General features: G+C 45.1%; 1 protein-coding gene across 2 annotated transcripts in view; it reads right to left on the bottom strand.

Annotated features, from left to right (window-relative positions):
* Positions 1–22,919, bottom strand: part of FBH1 (F-box DNA helicase 1) — a 46,524-nt gene that overhangs the window by 18,197 nt on the left and 5,408 nt on the right. For both annotated transcript variants that reach the window (XR_010783756.1, XM_066551075.1), the window contains 11 exons: positions 19,255–19,385; positions 14,840–14,969; positions 13,606–13,796; positions 10,150–10,245; positions 8,084–8,178; positions 6,418–6,586; positions 5,067–5,295; positions 3,839–3,926; positions 3,194–3,280; positions 1,500–1,636; positions 502–601 (listed from right to left, as the gene is read on the bottom strand). Coding sequence is in view for 1 of the 2 variants with exons in the window: in XM_066551075.1 (XP_066407172.1) it covers positions 502–601; positions 1,500–1,636; positions 3,194–3,280; positions 3,839–3,926; positions 5,067–5,295; positions 6,418–6,586; positions 8,084–8,178; positions 10,150–10,245; positions 13,606–13,796; positions 14,840–14,969; positions 19,255–19,385 (1,453 nt within the window). In the remaining variant the exon portion in view is untranslated. The remainder of the gene's footprint in view (positions 1–501; positions 602–1,499; positions 1,637–3,193; positions 3,281–3,838; positions 3,927–5,066; positions 5,296–6,417; positions 6,587–8,083; positions 8,179–10,149; positions 10,246–13,605; positions 13,797–14,839; positions 14,970–19,254; positions 19,386–22,919) is intronic.

The raw sequence follows: 22,919 nt of genomic DNA, 5'->3' as shown, positions 1-22,919 counted from the left end.
AATAAAATACTATAATAAATACAGTAATATTATAATGAAAATAATAAAAGTAATGCTATAATAATATAGAATGTAATATATAATGTAATAATAAATACAGTAATATTATAATGAAAATAATAAAAGTAATGCTATAATAATATAGAATGTAATATATAATGTAATAATATATAATAATATAGTATAATATAGTATAGTATAATAGAATAGAAATATAATATACTATAGTAAAACAGTATATAATATAATAGTGTATAATAGCATATAATATATGCTATTACATATATATTATATATATATTACATATAATATATAATACATATACATACATATTATATTATATATATAATATAAATTAGTATATAATATAATAGTATATTATATTATATATTAATTATTCCGGATCAAATTAATTAATATTCTTATTTAATGGAATTAATTAATTCATGATTCCTGGGGAATCCCTGGGGGATCTCTGGGGGATCCCCATTGCCAGCTCACCCCTTTGGTTCCCTCCCAGCAGGGTTTTGCTGCGGATCCCTTTGCACACATCCAGGATCGTGGCTCCCACGTAGGCGATCTCGGGGCCGAACCTGAAACTCTGGAAAAATCCCGGGATCAGCAGGAAAACCAGAGTAATTCTTGGAATCTCTACAATTCCATCTATCTATATGGAATTATGGGATTCCCAGCCATCTTCTGGACTGTTTTTTTTCCATGGCAAAAGCATCAAAATCCCTCCAAAATGTTCCTGGGAATCTTGGTTATTTTTAAGACCTTCTGGAGAACTTTCCTCTTTGAAAAAGCAATAAAATCCCTTCAAAATATTCCTGGAAATCCCGGTCATTCTTAAATCCAAATTATGCCATTCCCACCAAACTCCTGGATAACTTTTTTTCCTGGAAAAGGCACCAAAATCCTCAGAATATTCCTGGAACTCCTGGCCATGGCAGGGACACCTCCCAGTGTCCCAGGCTGCTCCAGCCCCGGTGTCCAGCCTGGCCTGGGGCACTGCCAGGGATGCAGGGGCAGCCCCAGCTGCTCTGGCAATCCCAGCCCAGCCAGGAATTCCTCATTGCCAAGATCCCATCCCTGGCTGCCCTCTGGCACTGGGAGCCATTCCCTGGGTGCTGTCCCTGCAGGCCTTGGCCCCAGTCCCTCTGCAGCTCTCCTGGAGCCCCTGCAGGCCTGGAATGTGCTGGAAGCTCTCCCTGGATCCTTCCCCTCTCCAGGGGAACATTCCCAGCTCTCTCAACAGCCCCAGGTCTGGTGGATCCCACAGATGGATCCAGCATTCCAGATGTGATCCCCTCAAAAAAGAGGAATCTCCCTGAAACAAGGCCTCAATCCCAACTCCCACTTTTCCACCAACAGGATGGGATCCCTCCACTAAAGCCCCACAACTGCCAGATTCCCATGAATCCAGGGAAAAGCAAAGCCTCCACGGTGCCAAATTTTCCATGGAACTGGGATTTATCCTTGGAAAACGCTGCCCTTACCTGGGTCAGGTAGTACACGTGGGTGTGAGGCAGTAAGTACAGGGTGTTGACAGCCCCCCGGAAGGTGTAGATCTGCTGGTGGGGGTCTCCCACCAGGATCTTCCCACACTTTTGGGATTGCACAATATCCACGATGGCTGTGAGGGGAAAAAAAAATTGGATCATGAAGGAAGAACCTGCTCCAAAGCCAAGGGAAAGCTCAGTTGGAATCATGAGGGTCCAAATCCAAGGAAAAGCTCAGTTGGGATCATGAGGGAAGAACCTGCTTCAAACCTAAGGGAAAGCTCAGTTGGGATCATGAGGGAAGAACCTCTGCTAGTGGGGGTCTCCCACCAGGATTTTCCCACAGTTTTGGGATTGCACAATATCCACGATGGCTGTGAGGGAAAAAAAATTGGATCATGAGGGAAGAACCTGCTCCAAAGCCAAGGGAAAGCTCAGTTGGGATCATGAGGGAAGAACCTAATCCAAACTCAAGGAAAAGCTCAGTGTGGATCACAAGGGAAGAACCTCTGCTGCTGAGGGTCTCCCACCAGGATTTTCCCACAGTTTTGGGATTACACAGTATCCACGATGGCTGTGAGGGAAAAAAAAAATTGGATCATGAGGGAAGAACCTGCTCCAAACCCAAGGAAAAGCTCAATTTGGAAGAACCTGTTCCAAATCCAGTTTGGATCATGAGGGAAGAACCTGCTCCAATCCAAACCCAAGGAAAAGCTCAGCATGGATCATGAGGGTCCAGATCCAAGATAAGCTCAGTTTGGATCATGAGGGAAGAACCTCTGTTGCTGAGCATCTCCCACCAGGATTTTCCCACACTTCTGGGATTGAACAATATCCACGATGGCTGTGAGGGGAAAAAAAAATTGGATCGTGAAGGAAGAACCTGCTCCAAGGCCAAGGGAAAGCTCAGTTGGGATCATGAGGGTCCAAATCCAAAGAAAAGCTCAGTATGGATCATGAGGGAAGAACCTGCTCCAATCCAAACCCAAGGAAAAGCTCAGTTGGAATCATGAGGGTCCAAATCCAAAGAAAAGCTCAGTTGGGATCATGAGGGAAGAACCTGCTCCAATCCAAACCCAAGGGGAAGCTCAGTTGGGATCATGAGGGAAGAACCTGCTCCAAATCCAAGGAAAAGCTCAGTTGGGATCATGAGGGTCCAAACCCAAGGAAAAGCTCTGTTTGGACCATGAGGGAAGAACCTGCTGCAATCCAAACCCAAGGAAAAGCTCAGCATGGATCATGAGTGTCCAAAGCCAAAGGAAAGCTCAGTTTGGATCATGAGGGAAGAACCTGCTCCAAACCCAAGGGAAAGCTCAGTTGGGATCATGAGGGAAGAACCTGCTCCAATCCAAACCCAAGGGAAAGCTCAGTTTGGATCATGAGGGAAGAACCTGCTCCAATCCAAACCCAAGGGAAAGCTCAGTTGGGATCATGAGGGAAGAACCTGCTCCAATCCAAACCCAAGGAAAAGCTCAGCATGGATCATGAGGGTCCAAAGCCAAGGGAAAGCTCAGTTTGGATCATGAGGGAAGAACCTGCTCCCAACCCAAGGGAAAGCTCAGTTTAAATGTCAAACCTGAGGGGAAAATGAGTTTAAATTCCAAATGTTTAGGTTGAGATACTTCCATCCCATTCCTGAGCACATGGAAATCCCCTCTGGGAGTGGGACTGGAGCTCCTGGAATAACTCACCTGGAGTGCAGTCCTGGGCTTCATCCACAAAAATGGCATCGTATCCTGAGAGCTGGGGCTTGCTGAGCTGCCAAAGTTTCAAATATCCTGAGGGGAAAAAACCAGGAATTTCAAGGACAGGGAAGATCCACCACGATCTTTAAAACAAATCCCCTTTTTCCCTTTTTTTGGGTTTTTTTTGTGACATTTCTGGCTTTGCTTCCTGTTTGGAATTTCCACATTTGGAAGGGTTGCAAAAAATCTCTGTCTCTCTTGGCAGCCCAAATTTGATGATTTCAAGTTTCTTAATACCCACCAAAAATTCCAGTAAAAAGGTTTTTTCCAGTTATCTCCAGCACTATGCAGAGGAAAGGATGTGCTGGAAGCAACTTCCAAATTTTGGGCTTTATTTTTAGCCATTAAAAAACGTGAATATCCTTAAAATCTGCACATTTTTATCCTAGTGGGAGCACAAATTCATTTTCTGTATTTCATAAATACAGATAAAATGAAAAATTGAGCCAGAGGGATATTCCCTGGTGAGCTATTGGCAGGAAAAAAGGGATTTTCTCCTTCTGGATGCTCAGCCAGAAGTAGGAATAATAAATCCATTGATTTTTCCACCACCAAATCCCTTTTTCCCAAGGGATTTTCCATCTCTTTTACCATCACAACTCATCTTGTATTCCTTCTCTGCATCTCCATCCAGCTTCTTCATGTTGTGCCAAATCTCTTTGGCCTCTTCCACGTTGATCTAAAATGGGAAAACAGAAGGATTGGGATAAAACCAGGGGATAAAAATAAAATTATGGAATGGTTTGGGCTTGAAAGGGCCTCAAAGCCCATCCAGTCCCACCCCATCCATGGACAGGGACATTTTCCCTATCCCAAGGTGCTCCAGCCTGGCCTGGGGCACTGCCAGGGATGCAGGGGCAGCCCCAGCTGCTCTGGCAATTCCAGCCCAGCCAGGAATTCCTCATTGCCAAGATCCCATCCCTGCCTGCCCTCTGGCACTGGGAGCCATTCCCAAAAAGCCCCAGATCCCTTTTTTCCCACCCCAAGCAGCTCCTCAGATCCATAAGGATTTGGGGAGGAGATTGGCTGAAAGTATTTTTTAGGGAAAACAGGGATTATGCCTTTTTTCCCCAAGCATCACCTTCCTTCCAGTCTTTGATTTCTCCTCCCAGTCTTTTGATTCCTCATCTCAACCTTTGGATTTTCCTCCCAACCTTCGGATTTTCTTCCCAACCTTCGGATTCTTCCTCCCAATCTTTTGATTTTCATCTCATCTTTGATTCTTCCTCCCAGTCTTTTGATTCCTCCTTCTCCCAACCTTTTGATTCCTCCTCCTCCCAAACTTTTGATTCCTCCTTCTCCCAACCTTTTGATTCCTCCTCCCAACCTTCGGATTTTCTTCCCAACCTTTGGATTCTTCCTCCCAATCTTTTGATTTTCATCTCAGTCTTTGATTCTTCCTCCCAATCTTTGATTCCTCCTCCTCCCAACCTTTTGATGCCTCCTCCTCCCAGTCTTTTGATTCTCCTCCCAACCTTTTGATTCCTCCTCCCAACCTTTTGATTTTCATCCCAATCCCTTTGGAATTGCCTCTGATTTCTTCCAAAGCTCAGGACTGACCCCAACCCTTGACTGAAGGATTCCCCAATCCCAAATTTCAGTTGAACACGGGAAAATCTCTTCCGATCAACATTTTGGGAAGGGGGATGAACATGAATTATTTTATAAAATCATGGAATGCTTTGGGTTGGAAAAAGCCTCAAAGCCCATCCAGTGCCACCCCACCCATGAGCAGGGGCATTTCCCACTATCCCAGACTTCTCCAAACCCCATCCATCCAACCTCAGAAAATTCCAGAGGCTCCATCCCAAAAACTCACCCTTTTTTCTTGTGGGCTCATTTGCTGCATGTTTCCATGGGTGTTTTTGAACCACAGGGGCACGTGCTCCTCACAGATCTCCTCATCTGAGGAGGAGAAGAAGTTTCCCAAGGTTTGGGACACTGTTTTCCCTCTTACAAACAGGGACTGGCCCTCCCTATTCCGGAGGAGGAAGCTGATGGAATAAACTGACATCTTGGAGAAGTTCAGCTTGCCTTTCTCTTTGTACCTGTGCCAGAGGGACAAAAAAAAAAGACAAAAAAAGGACAAAAAAAACGAGAGAAAAAAGAAAAAAAAAAAGCCAAGGAAAAAAAAAGACAGAAAAAAAGGGAAAAAAAAACCACAGGAGAAAAAAGAAGAGGGGGGAAAAAAGAGAGGGGGGAAAAAAGAGAGGGGGGAAAAAAGAGAGGGGGGAAAAAAAAGAGGGGGGAAAAAAAAGAGGGGGGAAAAAAGAGAGGGGGGAAAAAAGAGAGGGGGAAAAAAAGAGAGGGGGAAAAAAAGAGAGGGGGGAAAAAAGAGAGGGGGGAAAAAAGAGAGGGGGGAAAAAAGAGAGGGGGGAAAAAAGAGAGGGGGGAAAAAAGAGGGGGGGAAAAAAGAGAGGGGGGAAAAAAGAGAGGGGGGAAAAGAGAGGGAAAAGAAAAAAGACAGGAAAGAAAAAAGAAAAAAGACAGGAAAGAAAAAAGACAGGAAAGAAAAAAGACAGGAAAGAGACAAAAAAAAGTTAAAACCCACAGAAATCCCTTTTTTTTGTGCACTATCCCTGGGAAAAGCTTGGCTTTATATCCCAATTCATTGTAATAATGGAATATCTTTAAATCTGCACAGATTTGTCCTGGTGGAAGCACAAATTTGTTGATTTTATACATTTTAGAAATGGAAAATTGAGCTCATCCCTGGAATTCCAGGGTGTTTGCAGAGCCAGGGAATGGGATTTTCCTGGTGTTCCAGGTCATGGCTCATTTTCCTTGCTACCCCCAGCTTAGATGTGCCAGAACTGGACAGAAACTGGATCATGACAACAGCTCAGGATAAGGAAAGTGATCCTCTGGAAAAGGAACTGATCCTCAGGAAAAGCAGCACTTGGAGCAGTTGTAGCATTCCAGTGGGAATGGGAAGTGGGAAAACCTCATTCCCAGTGGATTTCCATCTCCTAAACCATTCCTTGGCTTTGGGGTGCTCCCATGGATGCTAAAATCCCTGGAGCATCCCAGTGCATCCATCTGGAAACCACAAAAGACAAATTTCCCCCCGTTATTTGTGCTGCCTCGAATCCTGGGGGTTCCCCTCAAAACCACTTCCCCTTCCTCGTCCTTTCCCTGCTTCCACAAAGGAACTGGAATTCCCCACTCACTGCCTCCCAATGCTTCCAAAAGCCAAGGAGTGGAAGGTCTTGCAGGTGACATTCTTTGGGAAAACCCTTTTCCCCTTCTCTGCCACAGCTTTGTTAAAAGTCAGGTAAAGGAATTTCAGCTCCGAGAATTTCTCCGCGTACTTCACCAAGGTGGAGGTTTTCCCTGTGCCTGGGGAGGAGAGGAAAAGAAGGAATAAAATAAAAATAAGGAATAAAATATCCATGGTCAGGAATGAATTATTCCATATATTTTAATTTTTTTTTACATCTCCTTCTCCTGCTGTCCCAACTCAAATATTCCACTTCACTCCTGATTTCAGAGAAACAGAGAATTATTTAGGTTGGCAAAGTTCTTTAGGGTCAAGCCCAACCATTCCCAGCACTTCCAAGGCCATCCATGTCCCCAAGTGCCAGATCCACAGGGTTTTAAAATCCCTGCAGGAATGGGGACTGCACCCCTGCCTGGGCAGCTGAGCAAGGGCTGGATAAGCCTTTGCATGGAGGGATTGTCCCAATGTCCAACCCAAACCTTCCCTGGCACAGCTTTAGGAACTGCCCACTCCAGTGTGGGTCCAGTTCTTCAGGAACTGATCCCTTTATCCATGGGGTCAATCCTTCAGGAACTGCTCCATCCTGGATCCCTTTATCCATGGGCTCAGTCCTTCAGGAACTGCTCCCTTTCCATGGGCTCAGTCCTTCAGGAATTGCTCCCTTTATCCATGGGCTCAGTCCTTCAGGAACTGCTCCCTTTATCCATGGGGTCAATCCTTCAGGAACTGCTCCCTTTATCCATGGGCTCAGTCCTTCAGGAACTGCTCCCTTTATCCATGGGGTCAATCCTTCAGGAACTGCTCCCTTTATCCATGGGATCAATCCTTCAGGAACTGCTCCCTTTATCCATGGGGTGAATCCTTCAGGAACTGCTCCCTTTATCCATGGGCTCAATCCTTCAGGAACTGCTCCCTTATCCATGGGCTCAGTCCTTCAGGAACTGCTCCCTTATCCATGGGCTCAGTCCTTCAGGAACTGCTCCCTTTATCCATGGGGTCAATCCTTCAGGAACTGCTCCCTTATCCATGGGCTCAGTCCTTCAGGAACTGCTCCCTTTATCCATGGGCTCAGTCCTTCAGGAATTGCTCCCTTATCCATGGGGTCAATCCTTCAGGAACTGCTCCCTTTATCCATGGGCTCAATCCTTCAGGAACTGCTCCCTTATCCATGGGGTCAGTCCTTCAGGAACTGCTCCCTTTATCCATGGGCTCAGTCCTTCTGGAACTGCTCCCTTTATCCATGGGGTCAATCCTTCTGGAACTGCTCCCTATCCATGGGGTCAGTCCTTCAGGAACTGCTCCCTTATCCATGGGGTCAGTCCTTCAGGAACTGCTCCTCCAGGGGTTCCAGGGAAATCTCTACTCCAGCACCTGGTGGATCTCCCCTTCCTCCTGTCCCAAACTCAGGATCTGTAGGGCTTTTTCACATTTTCCCACTCCTCTTTCCCCTGTTTTTATTTTGCCTCCATTTTTGGCAGATTTTCCCTTAAATTTGTTATCCCAGAGGCACAAATTGATCCCCTTGGGATCTCACAATCCCTCAGACAGGGGGATCAGGGAGGGAAGGAGCAGATTGGGAATTGCCCAAGCATTTTTCCAACATTTTGGGCTCTTACCTGCAAATGCCATTATTTTCACTGTTTGGCCAGGCTCAATTTTGTGACTCAAAATCCTCTGCTGTTCATGGGTCAGTCTGACATCAGCCCATCCACTAAGAAACAGGGAAAAAATTCCAATCAACAAGCGGGAAAGGAATGAATCCTTTAAAAATTCCTAAAATAAACCATCCCAGTTCAAAGAAATTAACAGGGAAACCAGAGAGATTGATCCCATCCCAACTTGGTTACTGGGAAAAGGAGAAAAGCATCGAATAAGAAAATAATGGAGACAAAATAAGAAGTCTTGGGAAAGAATTTTTAGGAAATAAAGGGAAACATCACACACAAGCAAAGGAAAATATACTTTTTGAGGGACCAAGCTCTGCTTTAAGGATGAATTTGGCACCTTAAGCTCATTAGAACCAGTTTTATCTCTGTTAGACCTTGGTGATGGATGAATTTATCCCATTCCCTTTCTCCAGGGGAGGATAAGGAATGAAATGACTCAATCCAGCAGCAGAAAAGGAACCCAGCTTGGATCTCCACAGGCCAGGGAAGTGCTCAATTCCTTATTAATAAATTCCTTATTTATTGGGAGTGCTGGGAAGGTGTTGGAGCTCTGGATGCTGAGAATTTGAGATTTTCTGTACTGAGAGACTCTGGCTCACATGAGAACACTGCATTTAACCTAAGGTGTGGAGAAGACTTCCAAAATTAATTAACAGCACTGAGATTACAAGGGTGTAGTTTAATTAGAAGGGTGTAATATCACTAAATAAAAAAGTTTAAACTTTTAAAATATAGTAATATATATAAAACTAAAATAAAAGTTTTAAGACAGTAACTAATCCTTTTTCTTTACCTTCTTCTTCATGAGTTTAAATAACACTTTGTAATTAGACAAAAAAGACCACATTACAAATGCCAAATAATTAGTTATTATTTTAAAAGTAAAAATAATTTAAGTATCATTTCTTAATTAAATAGTTTAACCTTAAAAAAACCTTATATAAAAAAGAATTAACCATCTCATAACTTAGTAGTAAAATACTATAAAGCTCACAACTTATAATGTAAGTAAAAATAATAAACATCTAAACCTAAACACAAAATACCATCTCTAACACTTAAATCCCAACCTTAACAAAAACAAAAAAGAAAACCCCAAAAATCAACAGGAATGTTCCCCTGGAGAGGGGAAGGATCCAGGGAGAGCTCAGAGCCCCTGGCAGGGCCTGAAGGGGCTCCAGGAGAGCTGCAGAGGGACTGGGGCCAAGGCCTGCAGGGACAGCACCCAGGGAATGGCTCCCAGTGCCAGAGGGCAGCCAGGGATGGGATCTTGGCAATGAGGAATTCCTGGCTGGGCTGGGATTGCCAGAGCAGCTGGGGCTGCCCCTGCATCCCTGCAATGTCCAAGGAAGGATTGGAGCAGCCTGGGATGGTGGGATTGCAATGGGATGGGGTTGGAGGTCCCTTCCCACCCAAACTGCTCTGGGATTCTGGGATTTGGGACACTCAGAATCCATCCCAAGGGATTTTTATGGAAGTTGGGGATGGAAAAGGGAAGGGAGACCCTTCCTGGAGTCCTGAGATTCCCAGTGAAGCCCCCGGATCCCAAAATCCCTTCCTAGAGAGGAGTCGGGGTGGGGATGGATCCAATCCCAGGCTGGGAGAGCTGGGAATGGAGGGAATTCCCTGGGAGAGGGAGACTGGGCTGGGATTTTGGGAAGGGATTCCCAGAGCAGCTGGGGCTGCCCCTGATCCCTGCAATGCCCAAGGTTGGACCCTGGGGCTGGAGCAGCCTGGGACAGGGGGAGGTGTCCCTGCCATGGCAGGGGTGGCACTGGGTGATTCCAAACCCTGCCATGATTCCAAAATAGACCCAGGAACAAATTTAAACTCAGCAATTCCAATTTTACACATGGAAAGCCCAATCCTGATTTTCCTCTGAGAATTCATGGGAAGGTGGTGAGCAGCAGGACCAGCTGTGCCCCTGATCCAGCTCCACCTTTTCCTGCTGTGCAATATTTGGAATATTTGCTCCTCACTCCATGGAATTGCTCAGCATGCACTGCTTGGATCACCTGGGACTCAAATCCATTCTTCCCTCTTCCAGAGGCTGCACAATTCCAGAGGCATTTTCCATCAGATACAGACAGTAGAAAATATTGTAGTGAAGCCTGGAAAAAAAAAAGGGATAAAACACGAATTACTGAGAAATAGGAAATAGTTAATATATAATAATTATATATATAATAATTATATGTAATTATATATAATTAGATATAATTATATATTATAATATTTATATTAACAATATATATTATATATTATATTTATAAATATATATTATTTATATATAAAAATATAATAATTATATAAAATATATCTTATATAGTTAATATATATAAAAATAATTTTATATTTTTTATATATTCATATATATAATTTATATACAATATTTATAAATTATACAATATTTATATATAAGATATATATTATTTTTATATATAATATAAAATAATTATATAGAATATATACTATATAGTTAATATATACTATATATAGAAATAATGTTTAATATACATATTTATATCTATATTTATATATAGATATAATTTATATATAATGTACAACATAGATTATATTCATATATAAAGATATATATTATTTATATATATTAAATATAATAATTATATAAAATATATCTTATATAGTTAATATATATAAAAATAATTTATATATTTCTATATATTTTTTCTATATATTCATATATATAATTTATATATAATATTTAAAAATTATATAATATTTATATATAAGATATATATTATTTATAATATAATATAAAATAATTATATAGAATATATCTTATATAGTTAATATATACTATATATAGAAATAATGTTTAATATACATATTTATATCTATATTTATAGATATAATTTATATATAATGTACAACATAGATTATATTCATATATAAAGATATATATTATTTATAGATATTAAATATAATAATTATATAAAATATATCTTATATAGTCAATATATATAAAAATAATTTTATATATTTTTATATATTCATATATATAATTTAAATATAATATTTATAAATTATATAATATTTATAAGATATATATTATTTATATATATAATATAAAATAATTATATAGAATATATCTTATATAGTTAATATATACTATATATAGAAATAATGTTTAATATACATATTTATATCTATATATAGAAATAATTTATATATAATGTACAACATAGATTATATTCATATATAAAGATATATATTATTTATAGATATTAAATATAATAATTATATAAAATATATCTTATATAGTCAATATATATAAAAATAATTTTATATATTTTTATATATTCATATATATAATTTAAATATAATATTTATAAATTATATAATATTTATAAGATATATATTATTTATATATATAATATAAAATAATTATATAGAATATATCTTATATAGTTAATATATACTATATATAGAAATAATGTTTAATATACATATTTATATCTATATATAGGTATAATTTATATATAATGTACAACATAGATTATATTCATATATAAAGATATATATTATTTATAGATATTAAATATAAAATAATTATATAAAATATATATTGTATAGGTAATATATATAATATATATAAATAATTTTTATATCTATTTTAATATATATAATTAATAACAAATTAAACCTCTGCAGCCACTTAAAACACCACCAATACCTTGGATAATTTAAAAAAAAAAAAAAGCCTCAAGCTCTGCAGGAACTGATGAATAATTGAAAATGTTCTTTAAATAATTCTGCCCTGGGATCAGAGTCCAGGGGATAACTGTGAACTCCTGAGCCACAATTAACAGCAGGGCTGGGGCTGGGGGCCCTCACAGGGAATCTGGGGCTGATCTGGGCTTTCAGAGTGAAGCAGTTTTTGCTCTGGAATGGTTTCAGGGGAGGTTTTTAACTCTGGTAATGATTCTTGGTGGTTTTTCCCTGCAGAGGGAGAAGAGATTCTTTGGTTTTAACTCTGCTGACAACAATGGGTTTAAAATTAACCTGGATTCTCCAGCAGGGCTTTCCCACTGTGCTTTTCCCTCTTGTAGGGCAGTTTTGTTCCTTTCTTCCAGCCCTCCAGGAGAGGTTTTGTGTCTCTCCTCATGATTTGGACCCTCAGACTCATTCATTGCTGCAAACAGCAATCAGGAAATTCCTCCAGGACACATTTCCTCCTTATTCCCAGGAGGAATTCCCACTTTTTCTGGTCTGGCCTGTCCAGGGAGATGGAAATTCTAAAATCCCTGGATTTTGACCTGCCACATTTCCTGCAGGTTAATGACTTGATGCAGCAATTAATCAATCATTAACATCCCAAACAAACATCCCAGTTTCCCTCAGGATGAGCCTTTCCCTGTCCCACAGGCTGGATTAGAGCTCACAGCTTCCAGAGCCATCTAATTCCTGGCTGTTTGCATTTTCCACTCCAGTTCCTTCCCGATTTTCTGCCAAGAAGGATTTCCCTGTGTCCTTCCTCCTTATTCCCACTGCAATCCTGAAGCAATCTCAAGGAATCTCTGCTCAGATCCCCCTTTTTTTGGGGGGAACAAAAGGATCATGAGGGAAGGAGCTCCTGCGACTTGGAATGAAGTAAAATAAATCAATTTTGGGGAGGAATTAAAAACATTAAATTGTCATAGCTGAGCGGGAGGAGTCTTTAAATCCTGTTTTTATTTGGGGAAAATTTGGAGTTTTTTGAATATTGTATCCTGAAAGGAGTGACAGGATAAAGGGCAATGCCAGAGGGATGGGATAGATGGGAAATTGGGAAGGAATTCCTGGCTGGGAGGGGGAGAAGCACTGGAATGAACACTCCTAGAGGAGCTATAGCTGCCTCATCCCTGGAAGTGTCCAAGGCCAGGCTGGAGAGCCAAAACCCCTGGGAACCAGAGGGATTTGAAACTCAGAGTTGGAGAGACCTCAGAGCCTCTGCCAGGGCCTGAAGGGGCTCCAGGAGAGAGACTTGGGATAAGGGGTGGACACAGGGAATGGCTTCAGATTGGAAAAAAGGGGAGATTTGGGATGGGATCATGGGAAGGAATTCCCAGAGAAACTTCAGGGGCCTCATCCCTGGAACATCCAAGGCTGGATTGGAGCAGCCTGGCATGGTGGGAAGTGCCCAGGGCTGGAATGGGAAACTCCTGACCTGGTGGAGATGGGAATGCTCCTGTTCTGCTGGGAATTGGAGGGATTTGAAACTCCAAGTCGGAGAGAGCTCAGAGCCCCTGGCAGGGCCTGCAGGGGCTCCAGGAGAGCTGCAGAGGGGCTGGGGCCAAGGCCTGCAGGGACAGCACCCAGGGAATGGCTCCCAGTGCCAGAGGGCAGCCAGGGATGGGATCTTGGCAATGAGGAATTCCTGCCCAGAGCAGCTGGGGCTGCCTCATCCCTGGAACATCTGAGGCTGGATTGATGGGAAGCGCCCAGGGTTGGAGTGGGAAGCTCCTGACCTGTTGGAGATGGGAATGCTCCTGTTCCTCATGGCCAGCAGCAGCGTGGCCATGCAGTGCAGCACCTCAGTGACCTCCAGCAGGGCCAGCTCCGAGCGGGGGCTCCGGAAACATTGCAGGAGCCTCTGGATGTCACCAACACCATCAGAGAACAGCACCATGACAGCAAACGTGGCCCACACCTTCTCTGCCTGGGGAAGGACAAGGAAAACACAGCAAAAAGCTTGGAGCTTCCAGGAAAATCTCACTAGGAGGTGGAAAAATTCAGTGAGGAGCTGTTAAATCTTAAATTGATGCCTTGAGAAGCTGAGCTAGAGCAGAGGCTGGGCAGAGTCCCAGAATAAAGCAGGGATTCATTCCAAGGATCTCCTCCATGGACCCACCTTGGGCAGCACCAGAGCCCAGCCAGGGCTGCACCCAGGATGAACCAAAATGGCCCCAAAATGCACCAGCGCTCCCGGGGTCTCTCCCTGGGATCAGTTCTGCTCCATTTGCACCTTGCAGTTCATTGTCCCATTCCAGATTCAGCCCCTGCAGTCCCACCCTGCTTGTTTTTCTCTCTCCAGCCCACGGGGTTTGTGCTCCTGGGCTGAGATTTGGGTCATTTGGCCTTGGTGCCCAGCTGGAGCAGGAATTGTTTTGTCTCCCTGCTCTGTGCACAGCACTCACCATCCCATAATATGGAGCTCAGACCCACACACCAAAGCAGCTCAGAATGGGACAAATAGAAAAGCCAAACCTGAGGCATCATTGTCAGCCCAAATTATCCCAAATAACCCCACAGAGGGAGGAGTGTGGGGTACAGGAGGGCAGAGTGGCCTCAATCCAGCAGAGGTGTAGGATGGGTCAAAAGGGAGCAGCACATCCCAGATCTGTATCCTGTCCAGCCCTATCCATCCAATTGATGGGAATGGCATGAAGGAGAGCCTGGATCTCCCCAGAAATGTGGGCTGAGGTCAGATCCCAGGGAATGCTGAGTGCCTGGAGAGGTGCTGGCTGCTCCCAAGCCACTGTTTGTGGGATTTAGGGATCATTCCTTCCTGTTGTTTGCCTCAATTCCAGAGGAACCAAAATCCATCAAAACAGAGCTCCAGGGTTTTCCTCCAAATCCATTTGGCGACAAGAGGCACCACAAGCACATCCAGAGGCTTGGGGACACTGCAGGAATTTGTTAAAAAACCCAGAAGTAAGAGTGAAATAAAAGAAATAAAACAGAAATCAGAGTGAAACTCACCCCAGGCTTGCTGTGTAAATCTGGGAATTTGCTGAGGACACAGAACTGAGCCTTTGGGAAGAGGGGATGACTTCCCAAAACCTGGAGAAGCCTGCTGGGATTCGCCTTGGGTCCCGTGGATGACACCAACCTGTGCAGGAGCAATAACAAGGATTTACTGTCCCAGGAACTTGTGGCTGCTCCAGAGCACCTCTGCTAATGCCCACAGCCCATTGTTATGGGTCATGGACCCTCTGAGAGACACTGAACTCAGCAGAAATAATGTTAATAATTGTCAGAAGGGATTGCCTCTGGACAAAGAGCCTTGCACACGAATCAGTGTATACCTAGCTTTGTATATGGTAAATTAACAAATACCCATCTTTTAGAAAATTTAAAAACATTCATGTGTCTGTAGATACTTCTTCAAGCACAGTTTTGACTTCTGCACTCAACCAATCATACTTGCTGTCACAGTTTTATATGAGAGACTTTTTAAAAAGTGATACAAAGCTTCCAACCATTAAAAAACTGGACAGGCCTCTGTGAGAAACACACAGAGAAAAGAAACCTGGAAACTATGAATAAAGTTTTCTTTACACCCTTTTCAAGTTATAAACCTACTTTACCTGTTTCAGAACAAAAAATAAACACATTAATCATTAACCAACACCAAAACATACCACACTCTTTAATACATGAACAAAAAAAAAATCTTAAAATTAACAAAAAAATCTGAAATTAACAAACAAAAAATCTTAACAACCAAAAATTCTTTACAAGCTTTTCTTTGTTGAATGTAGCCCAAGAAGCAAAACCAAACCATGCCCCACATGCACAGCTCTGAGACCATCAACAAACAGGGATTTCCCCACCTCCCTGGTACCTCTCCAGCCCTGGCTTTGTGCTTTGTTTGCTGTCAGTGTAAAGTGACGCCGGGGAAGGCCATGAACAAGCCCTGGGCTGGGAGAAGCTTCAGAAACTCCAGCAGTGCTGGTGCAGAGAGCTGGAGAGCAGGACTCGGGGGTGTCTGCTGGTAGCTCCAGGTGACACCAGGACATGGGACCCGGAGTGCTGCCCCAGGCAGGCTGGGCAGGCAGGGACACCAGGACATGGGACCCGGAGTGCTGCCCCGGGCAGGCTGGGCAGGGACACCAGGACATGGGGACCCGGAGTGCTGCCCCGGGCAGGCTGGGCAGGGAGGGAGGGAGGGAGGGACACCAGGACATGGGGACCCGGAGTGCTGCCCCAGGCAGGCTGGGCAGGGAGGGAGGGAGGGAGGGACACCAGGACATGGGGACCCGGAGTGCTGCCCCGGGCAGGGAGGGACACCAGGACATGGGGACCCGGAGTGCTGCCTCGGGCAGGCTGGGCAGGGACACCAGGACATGGGGACCCGGAGTGCTGCCCTGGGCAGGCTGGGCAGGGAGGGACAGAGGGACACCAGGACATGGGGACCCAGAGTGCTGCCCCAGGCAGGCTGGGCAGGGAGGGACACCAGGACATGGGACCCGGAGTGCTGCCCTGGGCAGGCTGGGCAGGGACACCAGGACATGGGGACCCGGAGTGCTGCCCCAGGCAGGCTGGGCAGGGACACCAGGACATGGGGACCCGGAGTGCTGCCCCAGGCAGGCTGGGCAGGGACACCAGGACATGGGGACCCGGAGTGCTGCCCTGGGCAGGCTGGGCAGGCTGGGCAGGGACACCAGGACATGGGACCCGGAGTGCTGCCCCGGGCAGGCTGGGCAGGGACACCAGGACATGGGGACCCGGAGTGCTGCCTCGGGCAGGCTGGGCAGGGACACCAGGACATGGGGACCCGGAGTGCTGCCCTGGGCAGGCTGGGCAGGGAGGGACAGAGGGACACCAGGACATGGGGACCCAGAGTGCTGCCCCAGGCAGGCTGGGCAGGGAGGGACACCAGGACATGGGACCCGGAGTGCTGCCCTGGGCAGGCTGGGCAGGGACACCAGGACATGGGGACCCGGAGTGCTGCCCCAGGCAGGCTGGGCAGGGACACCAGGACATGGGGACCCGGAGTGCTGCCCTGGGCAGGCTGGGCAGGCTGGGCAGGGAGGGACACCAGGACATGGGACCCGGAGTGCTGCCCCGGGCAGGCTGGGCAGGCTGGGCAGGGAGGGACACCAGGACATGGGGACCCGGAGTGCTGCCCTGGGCAGGCTGGGCAGGCTGGGCAGGGAGGGACACCAGGACATGGGGACCCGGAGTGCTGCCCCGGGCAGGCTGGGCAGGGACACCAGGACATGGGGACCCGGAGTGCTGCCCCGGGCAGGCTGGGCAGGGAGGGACACCAGGACATGGGACCCGGAGTGCTGCCCCAGGCAGGCTGGGCAGGCTGGGACACCAGGACATGGGACCCGGAGTGCTGCCCCGGGCAGGCTGGGCAGGCAGGGACATCAGGACATGGGACCCGGAGTGCTGCCCCGGGCAGGCTGGGCAGGGAGGGAGGGACACCAGGACATGGGGACCCGGAGTGCTGCCCCGGGCAGGCTGGGCAGGCAGGCAGGGACACCAGGACATGGGACCCGGAGTGCTGCCCCGGGCAGGCTGGGCAGGCTGGGCAAGGAGGGACACCAGGACATGGGGACCCGGAGTGCTGCCCCGGGCAGGCTGGGCAGGCTGGGCAGGCAGGGAGGGTCCCTGCTCTGCAGGGACTGAAGGCTCTTTGAGGCCTCTTGCAATACAAACCCTCTGGCATTCTGTATTTTGGGGGAAGAGGCAGCAAAGAAAAGAGAGTTTGGGTCTGGTAACCAAACCGTGCATGAATGGCCTACATCTGCTCTCCACCTGAACACACTGACATTAACAATAATTCTACTTCATTCTTAAATCTGCTCTCCACCTGAACACACTGACATTAATAATTCTACTTCATTCTTAAGTCTGCTCTCCACCTGAACACACTGACATTAATAATTCTACTTCATTCTTAAATCTGCTCTCCACCTGAACACACTGACATTAACAATAATTCTACTTCATTCTTAAATCTGCTCTCCACCTGAACACACTGACATTAATAATTATACTTCATTCTTAAATCTTCTCTCCACCTGAACACACTTTCATTAATAATTATACTTCATTCTTAAATCTGCCCTTCACCTGAACACACTGATATCTCAATCATAATTACTCTTAAATTTGCTCTCCACCTGAACACACTGACATTAATAATTATACTTCATTCTTAAATCTTCTCTTCACCTGAACACACTGATGTCTCAATCATAATTATTCTAAAATCTTCTCTCCACCTGAACACACTTACATTAACAATAATTATACTTCATTCTTAAATCTTCTCTCCACCTGAACACACTGATGTCTCAATCATAATTATTCTAAAATCTCCTCTCCACCTGAACACACTCATATTAATAAGAATTATACTTTATTCTAAAATCTCCTCTCCACCTGCACACACTGACATTAACAATAATTCTACTTTATTTTTGAGTCTTCTCTCCACCTGCACACACTGATGCCTCAATCATAATCACATTCTACTGCTCAGCCCTCTCTCCCCCTGCACACCCTGGCATTACCAGAACTGCACACTATTTCTCCTTTACCAGGAGGAATTTCCTCTGCTGGCTCCACAGCAGCCCCAGGGCGGCTGCAGAGGCTCCCATGAATCCCTGCAGTGTTTTCCATGGGATCTGAGCAGCTGGAAGTTGCATTTCCAGCCCATTCCTGTGCCAGGAGCCACTTGGACAAGAGTTCCCAGTTTTGTGGCCCAGAAGAGCTGGAATAAATTCCTGCATGCAGCTCCCAGCCTGGAAGCTCCTTCTTCCTGTCTCCAAGTGTCCTCCAGTGGAATTCCATGCCCAGGGGGTGGAACTGGATAATTTTAAGGCTCTTCCCAATCCAAACCATGATTCCATGATTCCAGAAGTTGGATCCACCTTGCTAGTTTATTTTTTCTGTATCTTAACCTCTAAAACTTTATTTATTTTAATGTGTCTCTGCTCTAAACGATAAATCCACATTCTCACTTTTTGCTCTTAAATGTGGGAGTTTGTTCTAAGGTCTCAGATTAAATCTTGTGTTTAATGCTGAGCTCTGGCTCACAGCCCCAAAGTCCTGAGAGTTCTTTGCATTTCAGGTTCCAGCACCTGTGCATGTGGCAGTGCTGGGAATGCTTGGATTCCATGTCTTAGAGGCCTTTTCCAACCTAAAGAATTCCATGGTTCCAGCATCTTGTGTCCAAACAGGGTAACAAAAAAACAGGGTAACAAAAAGAAAAGGAAAGTTTTCTATCTCTTTTTAGTGGGTTTTTTTTTCCCCCCTATCAAAACCACTTTTCCCTCCCCATTTTCCTGCACCTCTCCCACCATTTTAGAAGACAAAGCTGGCAATCCCCAGGATGCAAAGGAAGAAAGCCCAAAGGCAGGGAAATCTGCAGGACTGACCTGACCAAGCCCAGCACACACCCCTGGTGCTCCTTGGTTATGGAGAATTGCTGCAGGACCTGCTCCACCCTCTGCAGGGCTGACTCCTCCCTGCTCAGGTACTGCTGGTGCAGCTTCTTCCAAGGGATAAACTGCAGAGGGAAACACAAAGCAGCAGCTTGCACCTCGTGGCGTTCAAAAAAGGGGAAAGGGAGGAGTCAGGGGGCTCCAAAAGGCATGGGGGGCAAAGAGGAGCTGGATGGGAAAGGGAGATGGGGAAGGAAAGGGAAAAGGGGAAAAAGAGAGGGGGGAAAAAAGAGAGGGAAAGGGAGGGAAAAAAGAGAGGGGGAAAAAAAGAGAGGGGGGGAAAAAAGAGAGGGGGGGAAAAGAGAGAGGGGAAAAAAGAGAGGGGGGAAAAGAGAGGAGGAAAAAAAGAGAGGGGGGAAAAAGAGAGGGGGGGAAAAAAGAGATGGGGAAAAAAAGAGAGGGGGGAAAAAGAGAGGGGGGAAAAAAAGAGAGGGGGGAAAAAAGAGAGGGGGGAAAAAAGAGAGGGGGGAAAAAAGAGAGGGGGGAAAAAAGAGAGGGGGGAAAAAAGAGAGGGGGGAAAAAAAGAGATGGGGGAAAAAAAGAGATGGGGGAAAAAAAAGAGATGGGGGAAAAAAAAGAGATGGGGGAAAAAAAAGAGATGGGGGGAAAAGAGAGAGGGGGGGAAAAGAGAGAGGGGGGGAAAAGAGAGAGGGGGGGAAAAGAGAGAGGGGGGGAAAAGAGAGAGGGGGGGAAAAGAGAGAGGGGGGGAAAAGAGAGAGGGGGGGAAAAGAGAGAGGGGGGGAAAAGAGAGAGGGGGGGAAAAGAGAGAGGGGAAAAAAGAGAGGAGGAAAAAAGAGATGGGGGAAAAAAAGAGAGGGGGAAAGAAAAGAGAGGGGGAAAGAAAAGAGAGAGGGAAAGAAAAGAGAGAGGGAAAGAAAAGAGAGGGGGGAAAGAAAGAAAAGAGAGGGGGGAAAAAGACAGGGGGAAAAAGAGAGGGGGGGAAAAAAGAGAGGGGGAAAGAAAAGAGAGGGGAGGGGAAAAAAGAGAGGGGGGGAAAAGGAGATGGGGAAAAAAAAGAGAGGGGAAGGGAGGAAAAAAAGAGAGGGGAAAAAAGAGGAGGGGGAAAAGAGAAGGGGAAAACAAGAGGGGAAATTAGAGGAAAAAAAGGAGGGAAAAATAGAGAAAAAAGGGAAAGAAGGAGGAAAAAGGAAGGTGGAAAAAATAGAGGGGGAAAAGGAAAGGGGGGGAAAAGGAAAGGAAAAAAAGAGGGAAAAAGAGAGAAAAAAAGGAGGGAAAAATAGAGAAAAAAGGGGAAAAAAGGAGGAAAGGGGGGAGAAGAGGGAGGAAAAAAAGAGAGGGAAAAAGAGAGGGAAAAAGAGAGGGAAAAGGAAGGTGGAAAAAATAGAGGGGGAAAGGAAAGGGGGGGGAAGGAAAGGGGGGGAAGAGAAGAGGAAAAAAAGGAGGGAAAAATAGAGAAAAAGGGGAAAAAAAGGAGGAAAAAGGGGGGAGAAGAGGGAGGAAAAAAAGAGAGGGAAAAAGAGAGAAAAAAGGGAAGGGGGAAAAAAAGGGAAGGGGGAAAAAAAGGAAAGGGGGAAAAAAAGGAAAGGGGGAAAAAAAGGAAAGGGGGAAAAAAAGGAAAGGGGGAAAAAAAGGAAAGGGGGAAAAAAAGGAAAGGGGGAAAAAAAGGAAAGGGGGAAAAAAAGGAAAGGGGGAAAAAAAGGAAAGGGGAAAAAAAGGAAAGGGGGAAAAAAAGGAAAGGGGGAAAAAAAGGAAAGGGGGAAAAAAAGGAAAGGGGGAAAAAAAGGAAAGGGGGAAAAAAAGGAAAGGGGGAAAAAAAGGAAAGGGGGAAAAAAAGGAAAGGGGGAAAAAAAGGAAAGGGGGAAAAAAAGGAAAGGGGGAAAAAGGAAAGGGGGAAAAAGGAAAGGGGGAAAAAGGAAAGGGGGAAAAAGGAAAGGGGGAAAAAGGAAAGGGGGAAAAAGGAAAGGGGGAAAAAGGAAAGGGGGAAAAAGGAAAGGGGGAAAAAGGAAAGGGGGAAAAAGGAAAGGGGGGGAAAAAAGGAAAGGGGGGGAAAAAAGGAAAGGTGGGGGAAAAGGAAAGGGGGGGGAAAAGGAAAGGGAGGGGAAAAGGAAAGGGAGGGGAAAAGGAAAGGGAGGGGAAAAGGAAAGGGAGGGGGAAAAGGAAAGGGGGGGGAAAAGGAAAGGGGGGAAATACTCCAAGCCTGCAAATAGGGCAGGATTTTTGGGGATGCTGAGTGCCTGGAGAGGTGCTGGCTGCTCCCCAGCCACTGTTTGTGGGATTTAGGGATCATTCCTTCCTGTTGTTTGCCTCGGTTCCAGAGGAACCCAAACCCATCAAAACAGAGCTCCAGGGTTCTCCTCCACATCCGTTTGGTGACAAAAAGCACCCCAGGCACACGCAGAGGGTTTGGGGACACTGCAGGAACCCCCTGGATCATTCCTGCCAGGACAAAAGGCTGCAGGGAAAACTGGGACATTCCAGGGGATTTCATGGAATCCTCCAGGGCTTTTTTCCGTGCATGGGAAGGAATGTTGTTCCAACATGGATTTTGGATACAGGGCTGCAACTTTTGGTCCAGAAGAGCAAAAAAAAAAAAAAAAAAAGGCAAGAAATCTAAAAATTCCTGGATTGTGGGAAGAATGATGGGAGAAATCTAAAAATTCCTGGATTGTGGGAAGAATGATGGGATTTAAAGGAACAAAGAGAGGCATGGATGATCCCATGGGATGATCCCAGAGAGTTCCTTACCCATGGATCTTGGATTTTGGATATAGGGCAGCAACTTTTGGTCCAAAAAATGGCAGGAAACCTAAAAATTCACGGATTTTGGGAAGAATGATGGGATTTAAAGGAACAGACAGAGGCAGACAAAGCATGGGTGATCCCATGGGAAGAATGATGGGATTTAAAGGAACAGAGAGAGGCATGGACAATCCCATGGGATGATCCCAGAGGATTGTTCCTTACCTATGGATCTCAGATCTGTTGGTCCAGAAGAACAAAGAAAAAGGGCAGGAAATCTAAAATTCCTGGATTTTGGGAAGAATGATGGGATTTAGAGGCACAAAGGGTGACATGGATGATCCCAGGGTGTTCTTTACCTGTGGATCTCGGATTTTGGATATAGGGCAGCAACTTTTGGTCCAAAAATTGTCAGGAAACCTAAAAATTCATGGACTGTGGGAAGAATGATGGGATTTAAAGGAACAGACAGAGGTAGGAAGAGCATGGATGATGCCATGGGAAGAATGATGGGATTTAAAGGAAAAAGGAGGAAGGCAGAGCATGGATGATGCCATGGGAAGAATGATGGGGTTTAGAGGAACAAAGGGAGGCATGGATGATCCCATGGGATGATCCCAGAGAGTTCCTTACACACAGATCTCGGATATAGGGCAGCAACTTTTGGTCCAGAAGACCAAAAAAAAAGGCAGAAGACCTAAAAATTCCTGGATTTTGGGAAGAATGATGGGATTTAAAGGAACAAAGGGTGACATGGAAGATCCCATGGGAAGAATGATGGGATTTAGAGGAAGAAAGGGTGACATGGAAGATCCCATGGGAAGAATGATGGGATTTAAAGGACCAAAGGGAGACATGGATGATGCCATGGGAAGAATGATGGGATTTAAAGGACCAAA

Source organism: Molothrus aeneus, chromosome 5, assembly GCF_037042795.1.
Source record: "Molothrus aeneus isolate 106 chromosome 5, BPBGC_Maene_1.0, whole genome shotgun sequence".
Classification (NCBI taxonomy): domain Eukaryota; kingdom Metazoa; phylum Chordata; class Aves; order Passeriformes; family Icteridae; genus Molothrus; species Molothrus aeneus.
The sequence above is the reverse complement of the archived record's forward strand: the minus strand, read 5'-3'. Positions and strand labels throughout refer to the sequence as shown.